The 9,478-nt window shown below is 29.4% G+C and overlaps 1 protein-coding gene across 1 annotated transcript; it reads left to right on the top strand.

Moving 5' to 3' along the window:
• Positions 1 to 296: 296 nt before the first annotated feature.
• On the top strand, positions 297 to 1,871 carry LOC114181348 (xyloglucan endotransglucosylase/hydrolase protein A). The gene is made up of 4 exons (XM_028067773.1): positions 297 to 529; positions 613 to 713; positions 817 to 1,010; positions 1,210 to 1,871. Exons 1-4 carry the CDS (start codon positions 343 to 345, stop codon positions 1,607 to 1,609), a joined length of 882 nt encoding a protein of 293 aa, XP_027923574.1. The 5' UTR covers positions 297 to 342; the 3' UTR covers positions 1,610 to 1,871.
• Positions 1,872 to 9,478: the final 7,607 nt, after the last annotated feature.

The raw sequence follows: 9,478 nt of genomic DNA, 5'->3' as shown, positions 1-9,478 counted from the left end.
TAACTTTCTCATGAACCGAGAGATTTTACGTTTATGAGAAAAAAATTCTCTTTGCTTCATGTCAACAACCTAATCACTAGAAAAGCTAATCAGAATTCTGTCTTCTAGTCCTACTGTTCAAACACTTTTAGGCCAAAGAAAATTGAAACACAAAAAGCCAGTTCTCAAATACAATGAATGAACATTATTAATTATAATTCAGTTAAAAGTCATTGATGAGAAAATAGCATTGAAGGTTAGCTATAAGCGTGTTATAGGTGCAGGCAGGGTAATGGTGCCTATATATACCCTTTGGAATGCACAAGGACATGTCACACAGCACAAGTTGAAACACAAAGAAAAATGGGTTCTTCTTTGTGGACTTGTCTGATTCTGTTATCACTACTAGCTTCTGCTTCTTTCGCTGCAAACCCAAGAACACCAATTGATGTGCCATTTGGCAGAAACTATGTGCCTACTTGGGCCTTTGATCACATCAAATACCTCAATGGAGGTTCTGAGATTCAGCTTCATCTCGATAAGTACACTGGTATGCATATGATATGCAGTGAATGCAGCTTGGTTATCAAATTTTTCATTATAGTTTAATTATACTCATGCAATTTTGAACAGGTACTGGCTTCCAGTCCAAAGGGTCATACTTGTTTGGTCACTTCAGCATGTACATAAAATTGGTTCCTGGTGATTCTGCTGGCACAGTCACTGCTTTCTATGTAAGAAAAAAAAAAGTTTGTTTACTTTTTTGTTATGATTATGAGTTTCTGCACCAGTGTTTTTGTTGAGTAATAACCTTTTTCTGTGATTGGAACTATTCAGTTATCATCCACAAACGCAGAACATGATGAAATAGACTTTGAGTTCTTGGGAAACAGAACTGGGCAACCATACATTTTACAAACAAATGTGTTCACCGGTGGCAAAGGTGATAGAGAGCAGAGAGTTTATCTCTGGTTTGACCCTACAACTCAATACCACAGATATTCAGTGCTATGGAACATGTATCAGATTGTGTAAGTAGTCACTGAATTAGTAACAATTTCACCTTCCCTTTATCATGTGCCCACAACATGTTTGATATAAAGGGTAAACAATTTTTGGCCCTAAATTTGATCACTGATTTTTTTTCTTTTCTGTCTGATATATCAAAGAGAATATACAATCATTATTTGTGATCTTTATTACTAAAAGAGAGGCAAATGGGGTGTGCAGATTCTATGTAGATGACTATCCAATAAGGGTGTTCAAGAACAGCAATGACTTGGGAGTGAAGTTCCCGTTCAATCAACCAATGAAGATATACAACAGTTTGTGGAATGCAGATGACTGGGCCACAAGGGGTGGTTTGGAGAAAACAGATTGGTCGAAAGCCCCATTCATAGCCTCTTACAAGGGCTTCCACATTGATGGGTGTGAGGCCTCAGTAAATGCCAAGTTCTGTGACACACAAGGCAAGAGGTGGTGGGATCAACCAGAGTTTCGTGATCTTGATGCTGCTCAGTGGCAAAAACTGGCTTGGGTACGCAACAAATACACCATCTACAACTACTGCACCGATCGTAAACGCTACCCTCAAGTCCCTCCAGAGTGCACCAGAGACCGTGACATTTAATCATTTTAACCTATACTTTAAGGCCCTCATTATTTTCAATATCCATAATGTTCCCACCTAAGTGCTGATACAGATTTCATTTGAGCTTGGTATTGCTTCTTGTATTGTTGATAATCATATCATCATTTATTGCTTCTACTGTTTGGGCTGTGTATGTACCTAAAGATATGGCACTGTGCCTTAATTTGTATCTGTAATGTAATGTAATTCTGTTTCACTCTGAATCAATATACCACTGTTACTACTGGGTTATACTGGTTTATAGGGGTGCTATTATTATTCTTGGTTTGTCATTTTTGTTGTGTACTTTCTCTGGTGAATGAGTTGGAATGCATTTGTTTGTATCCTTATCCTCGTTATTCGGTCCCAAATTGAAAAGACACCGACAAGGGTAGTCAATGGGAGGAAATAAAAAGTGGAAGTGGTGGTGAAGAAGGGTGATTCTGAAACATAGACAAAAACATTGAACAAGTGGCTCCACTGAACAACATTTCTGCATGTGACAGTAGGGAGGTTGCAGTGGATAATCACGAATTGGGAACTGTGTTTTGGATTTGATTTTAACGTTTTTATTATTTTCTTCTTTGTTTTTATAGAAATATAAATTATTTTAATCTAATATTGGATAACATAATATAATTTATAAAATAACTTTAATATAAAAGATTCTAATGTGAAGAATATTAATTTAATGATTATTAGAATATAAATATATTAAATTTATTTTGATTATTTTAAAGTTATTAAAATTAATTTATTTTTCTATTACTAAGAGTATTTTGATATTTTAATAAATAGTTTTAAAATATTAGAATTTATATAAGAGTTTCTTTTATGAAAAGGAGAAAAATTACACAAAGGAAAAAAAATGACTTTGACGGGAAATGATTTTGATATGAAAAGACTTTATATCAGATAAATTTTATATCATCAAGAAAGTTATTACGAAAAGTAATGCTTTTGAATTGTATTAATAATATAATTTTTGAAAATCATATAATATTGGAGTTTGGCTAGTTGTTTTCTTGGTTCATGAGACCATTTATTATGAAATATTTTAAAAAAATTATTTTAAAAATAGGATATTCATTATGATTCTTAATGACGAAAAGGATTAATATATAGCACTTTGAGACCAAATAAAATATATCAATTAATCAGGTGAAATAGATATGTTGAAAGTGAGATTTATATATAGATTATCTAATAATGTCATAATAATGATGATTTAATCACACTAAAAAGTACCATCAAGAAAACTTTTCATATATTTTAGAATTTGAATTTTCATTGAATTCCACATAATGTATGACAAGTCCTTTAAATTTTAATGATGATTTGTATTAAGAATAGTAGGGGAAGATTGGTGGTGATGGTGATAGTGTTGTTGATCAGTTACTTCCACCTTCATTGAACTTTCCTTATTATTAGGTAAAGTCAACTTATAGTTGATTGTAAGATAAAAAAAAAAAAAAATCACGTGTCTTGAATTTGATTGTATTTTTTAACATGTAAAATAATTTTATTTGGATTTACCGTTAAATTTTCTACAGTTACTGTTGCTGGGAAGGTAAGGATTCTTCAGTTAGAGAGATCTTTTTAAAATATTGATTACACTTTCTATATATAGTTTATTATATGCATAAATTTTAAATTTGAGGATAAAAAATAACAAAATTATATAATATAAATTTTTGCATTATAATTATTGATTTAATAATAATTTTGGTTTTTTAGTTTTAAACTATTCATATTTTAAGATTTCTGAATTATTTTATATAATTTTGATTCCTAATTCTTATTGTCTGTAACTTTATTTAAGTTTCAATTTTAAAGATTCGTCCTTTCTTTTAATATTTTTACTGATTTAACTTTAATTTTGAATGTTTTTATTTTTTATTGACTTAATTTTAATTTTGAAAATTTCTTTAGTTATATTTTTATTGACTTAATTTTTAATATTAAATTTTTTTATATTTTTAGTATTTTAAAAATATTTCTTAAAATATTTGAAATTAGTGTCACATGACGCGAGGTCGAACCAACACTAAAATATACAAATAAAATTATAATTATTTTTATTTCTTAATCTCTTATATTTTTTATATATCTTTAGAAGAAAAAAATTGATAGGTGTTACACGATGTGAGCGACTAACTAAAAAAAATAATTTCTTCATTTTTCTTAAATTTTTTATTATACTTTTTTTTATCTTTTATTTTTTAGTATTAAAATTATTTTTAATCATCATTTTCATTCTTTTAGGTGGGTTTGTGAAGAGATAGAGTTAAACTAAAACAAAGACAAAGATAGAATAAAAACAATGAGGAGGCGCATAGTTAATAAAATGCATGGTGTAATGAGTAATTAATGTGTCGTGGATGTAGTATTGATGAGATAGATTAATGACTGGGGGAGAATGATGAAGATTGGGGCATATTATTATGCTTCTATACGTGATGAGAAGTGTTAAAACAACATTTGAACTTAAAACATAGTATGAGAAGTAACAACAGACCAATAATTCAACACATTATAGTGAGTGATAATGTTGTTTTCTACCTTTTTAATGGTGTTTAGTTTTGTGAATAAAATTAACTTCTCCATAACTTTTACTTGTTTAATCCTCAAGTTTATCTTGTTTTTGTAGTGTTTCGTATATAGTTGTTTTATGTTTTATTTACTTCTAATGTCTATTATGAGTGTGTGAAATAAAATAATAGAAATAAATTATGGTGGAGGAAAACAAGTTGAAACTCAAGAAAGCATGATCGGACAAGAAAGATTGATTTTTAGACAAATACATATGTTGAGGGCATCGAAATCAAGCCCAACACTACAAACATGGAGAAAGGACTCACCTATAGGTATATACTGCCTTGGACCACCTCCAAAAGGTCAAAAAACATCCATTGAGCGCCAGGTTGGCTCGCTAGGCGAGCTAGTTTCTCGGTAGGCGAAAATGACAACCCAGAACTACAGTAATTGAGTCACCAGGCGAAAATATGGCTTGCCCAGCGAGTTACATGTATGAGAGCGTCGATTTTAGGCCTCGCTGGGCGAGAACGAAGCCGCTAGGCGAGAATATCGACCCCAATACGTGCATATGGTTACTTAATCATGTTTCTACGAGAGTTTTAGGGGATTCCTCATTTTTCACGAATAGAAACACCTTGGGTGCTAGGGAGAGGATTTTGGAGGCAGCTAGGGGTGTTGGGAAACTCTCCCTTCTCCTTCCTGGGTTTCTTTTTTCATCCATGAAGGTTTTACCCCTTTTGAGTTTGAGAGGATGATGGGCTACGAAGTTGGACATGGAGATGCGAATGGGAGGTGCAATTGGAGCATGGAGCAGTATTCAAGAACCTTAGGAGAGGGATTCTTTCTACTTTATGGTTTTAATTTCTTCTCTATTCTTCAATTTTGTAAAATCCTAGGTTCTCTACCATGGAGAACAATTTCTATTTGTTGAGATTAGATATAAAACATTAAATTCTTGTATAAAATTGTGTTGTTAATATATATATATATATATATATATATGCTTTTCCAAATCAAGTTAGTATTTGATTTTATGCTTAATGCTTGATGTGGATTGTTTGCATACTTGGTTTGTGATCCTTGAGGTGTTGGGAAACATCTTTAGAATCTAGAATTGAAATTAAATACCTAATGGATGATTGTATCTAGGAATAGAACTTGGTTCATTAGTAATCTTAGATTCTTGAAACTAATGAATGATTTCACTTGTTGAGGATTCAAGGGATTGAAACTTGATGGGTGATCATAGGCTCTAGGAATAAGATTTGAGTATTCTTATGAATTGATTTTAACATGAGTATGGAATTGGGATAATTTAGAATGCATGAGAATGAAGTGGTTGAAATCTAATCTTGACAAATTGTAAATACTCTACGTTAATTTTCTTATTGCACACCAAGTGTTTGACAAAAATACAAAAAGAGTTTCTTAGTGTTTTTGTGAACTTAGTGTTTAATTGAGTCGTCAATTGCGAGAGTTGTCATGCGTTGCACAAGTCCCTTGGAAGAGAACGATAAAATACTTATTACTTGCTATGTGCGACTGATGCACTTGCCATGTTGATTTTTCAACTAGTAGTGAGGAACTTACCTGTAGCGGGACTTGCTCAAGAACCCACTTCACTAACAACCTTTTCCTCCTAGTCGCGTTAAAGTGAAAAAAAAAATGACAATATGATTAGGAATTATGATCGAGAAAAGAGAGCAGTATCTAGAATCCTCTTCTTTTTTTTCTTTTCATATGATATATCACCTATTTATACACCTCATCTCAATCCAAATGTAATCTTACCCTTCATTACAATGAAAATAAAAAAGGAAAGAATTTTTTGTGATGACAATATATTATGGGAATCAAATCATACCAAAATCATTGAACAAAATCAAACGTGATCAGGAACATTGATTCTAATTATTAGAAGAGATATTGTTTCTAATTATTGGAATCATATCATTATCCTCTCTATCTAGAAATAGAGGTGGCAGAGCAAAGAGTAGGGTGAGAATATAAAATATTGGGCTACTATTAGTTGCAAGAAATGGTGGTGTGGGTGGATAAAATATATTAGGTTGGAAATATGAGGTGTACAAGGAAAACACAAATTGAGGATTGAAATTTCAAAAAAAGATTGGGCCTAATCAACAAAAAAATTTCTTTATTTCTTTTTTTAATTTTTTAATTTTTTAATTTTTAATTTTAATTTTTAATTTTAATTTTAATTTTTAATTTTTAATTTTTAATTTTTAATTTTTAATTTTTAATTTTATTTTATTTCATAAGAGATTTTTATTAAGCCGGACGAAATTAAGTGTTGACACATTTATTCTCTCTTCTGGATGATAAAAGAGGTGGAGTACTTTCCTAATTCCTCAAATTTGGAAGCATATTCTGCTAGTGTCATGTTTCCCTATTTTAATTGCATAAACTTCATTTCCTTTGCTCTCCTCATATCAATTGGAAAATATTTTTCCAAAAATCTAGCTTTAAAAACTTCCGAAGTGATAATTATTATATTCCTCTCAAGTAATCTCATATTACTATCCCACCAATATTTCGCTTCTCCAATCAACATGAATGCAACATAATTCACTTTTTTGGTTGTTAGCACAATTCATTACTCAGAATATTTTCTCCATCTCCTTAATCCATATCTCAACCTTTTCAAGTTCATATGCTCCAGAAAATTGTGGAGGTTTGTTTCTCCTAAACTCAGTTAGACCTTGTGACTTAGGGGTTCCTCAAGTCTTTGATTTCTTAAAAGTGTAGCATCTATGTCTCTAATAGCTAGAATTGCTTTAGTCAATTCATTATTCCTTCTGTTATTTGCCATCCAAAAAAGTTTTAGTTAGTACAAAAGAAAGCTTATGATGAATACATTTCATAGATCTCACATGGACCATTAATCTGATACCACCTAAATGTGATATCCATTATTAATTTCACCCTTATGAATATTATCCTTATATTTTCATAAAACATGAATATATTTTTAATAACAAGATTATTTATATGCTATTATTTTACAATATTCCACTAATATTCTTTACCATATATTTTACAATACTTTTATTTTATACTAGGAGGAGAAGAAATATTATTTATTTACAACATCCTTCCCCATCTACTAATACTCTCCAAGCGACGGGTGAAAATAAATTAATAAGAGGATTGATCTGAACAGTGGGTGGCATGTAAAAGGTAACCACTATTGGTCATTCTAAAAGGATTGGGCATCTAGGGCATTCACAAATGTGAGGGTCAAAAGGACTTTCCTTTGAAAAGTAACAAAGTTATTAACCACGTTATCAGCTGGTTGCTTGAAAAGTGACTACAATATCAACTGTGAATAGATTCGGGACATTTGGTACTGCCATTTTTAATATAAGATTTTCAAATTTTGATTTTTCATGTACAAACAATAAAATAAGGAAGTGAGAACAATTACCATTAAATTACTCATTTGAATCCGCAAAGTAGAACCTCCACTTTCAAATAAATTTATCTTAAAGAAACTATAATAAACACATCAAAACCATCATAAAAAAAATCTAATTGTCTTTATTTAAAAACTAGATAATATTAATATTCTATAAACATAATTAAAAAGTCATATAAAAAAAATTACATCTTAAGAAAAACTTGACGGCTTAGTGAGTCATGCAAAAAAGAAAAAAAAAAAAAACCTTGATCAAGAATATAAGTTAAAAAGAAGGTGTTTAACCTAGAAATGTTTAAAAGGATGGGGTTAGAAACACTCCACTCAAATAAAAAAAAAAGTGAAAATAGTTTATAAATAGACTTATAAGTGGTAAAAGCCTCCTCCCCTTATCACTTTAATCTTTAGCTCTCCTTTCCTCCCGCCCTATAAGCTTTCTCTCTCTTTATCTGTTTCCTTTTTTTTTTTCCTTTTTTTTTTTTTCGTTTACATTCACTCACTCTGCTTTTATATAATAGATCTTTGTATGCACTAATTTTTAGTTCTTACTGTGTTAGTTTGGTTAGTCATATATTTCCTTTTGAAATTTATATCCTTTATTACCGTGCAGGCACATGAAGGAAAAAAAATTGTGTTGCAAATAAAAAAGACTGGTGCAGGCATGAGAGAGAAAAAGAAAGAAGTTTGGTGCAGGTTGTTTTGTATATATATTCTATTTCATAATTATATCATTGAAAGAGATAATTTTGGTACAGTTTTTTTCTAAGTAATATTTCTTGTAAAAAGAAAATTAATATATTAAATAAATCAATAATAATTATTTCTTACAAAATAATACTTCTTGAAAGAAAAAGAAATTAATTAATAATAACCATCTCTAAATAATATTTCTTTCAAAAGAAAATAATATTGTCATAATTGTTTTTTTTCACAGTAAACGTTTTAAGATAATGTGTGTATGCGTATTTTCAATTTTATTTTGTTATAAGAAATTAAAAATACTAATGAAATTATTGTAACATTCAATTAAATAAACTTATTATTAATAATTTTCTTATATTATGTTATTATATAGTATCTGCATATTATATATATATATATATATATATATATATATATATATATATATATATATATATTGTAATTATGTATATATAGTATATCTTAATAAATCATTTATCAAAAGACATATTTTGTAATAATATAGTTATCTTTCAATATTTTTATAATTTTGATTTTTTATAATGGTTAAGATGCATGCTTAATGATTAAAATAAACAAATATATAAATTTCAAATATTATAATAAATTAATACCTTAATAAAACTTAAGAAACTATTATTTATATTATGTTATGAAATAAAGTGAATAACATAGAGAATGACGACAGATAATAGAGAAGAGAAAAAACAAGAGAGAATAGAGAATGAGAGAATAGGGAGCAACTCATCTGTCTATTATTATTGATATGAAGAGTCCTATTTATAGATACAATATGTAATTCATAAAGGAAACAAATCAACTTAGTTAATACAAATATTTACCATAAAGAGTAATGAATCATATGAGTAAATGTATCAAATCAATGGACAATCATTAATTCATAACACTCCCCCTTGAGTGTCCATTGATAAAGAATGTGCCTCGTTAAAACCTTACTAGGAAAAATCCATTGGGATAAAAAACCTAGTGAAGGAAAAAGAGTACAACATTATGTATTCTTTAATACAATATTGTTCATCACATATTCTATTCCTCCCCCTAATGTAAACTTACATAATTAAGGTGACAGAGTCCGAATTTGTGAGTCATTTGCTCAAAAGTTTTTCTTGGCAAAAACTTTACAAATAGACTTGTCATATTTTCAGATGAATGAATTTTTGGATATCTATATC

The sequence above is a fragment of the Vigna unguiculata genome, chromosome 4 (genome assembly GCF_004118075.2).
Source record: "Vigna unguiculata cultivar IT97K-499-35 chromosome 4, ASM411807v1, whole genome shotgun sequence".
Lineage (NCBI taxonomy): Eukaryota > Viridiplantae > Streptophyta > Magnoliopsida > Fabales > Fabaceae > Vigna > Vigna unguiculata.
Note: the sequence above shows the minus strand (reverse complement) of the source record. Positions and strands in the feature narration are given on the sequence as shown.

Excerpts from the sequence above, each read along its gene's own strand:
- LOC114181348 (XM_028067773.1), top strand. The coding sequence starts at position 343 with ATGGGTTCTTCTTTGTGGACTTGTCTGATTCTGTTATCACTACTAGCT. Across the intron at positions 714-816 it reads GCACAGTCACTGCTTTCTAT|TTATCATCCACAAACGCAGA; the intron begins GTAAGAAAAAAA and ends GGAACTATTCAG. Across the intron at positions 1,011-1,209 it reads TGGAACATGTATCAGATTGT|ATTCTATGTAGATGACTATC; the intron begins GTAAGTAGTCAC and ends TGGGGTGTGCAG.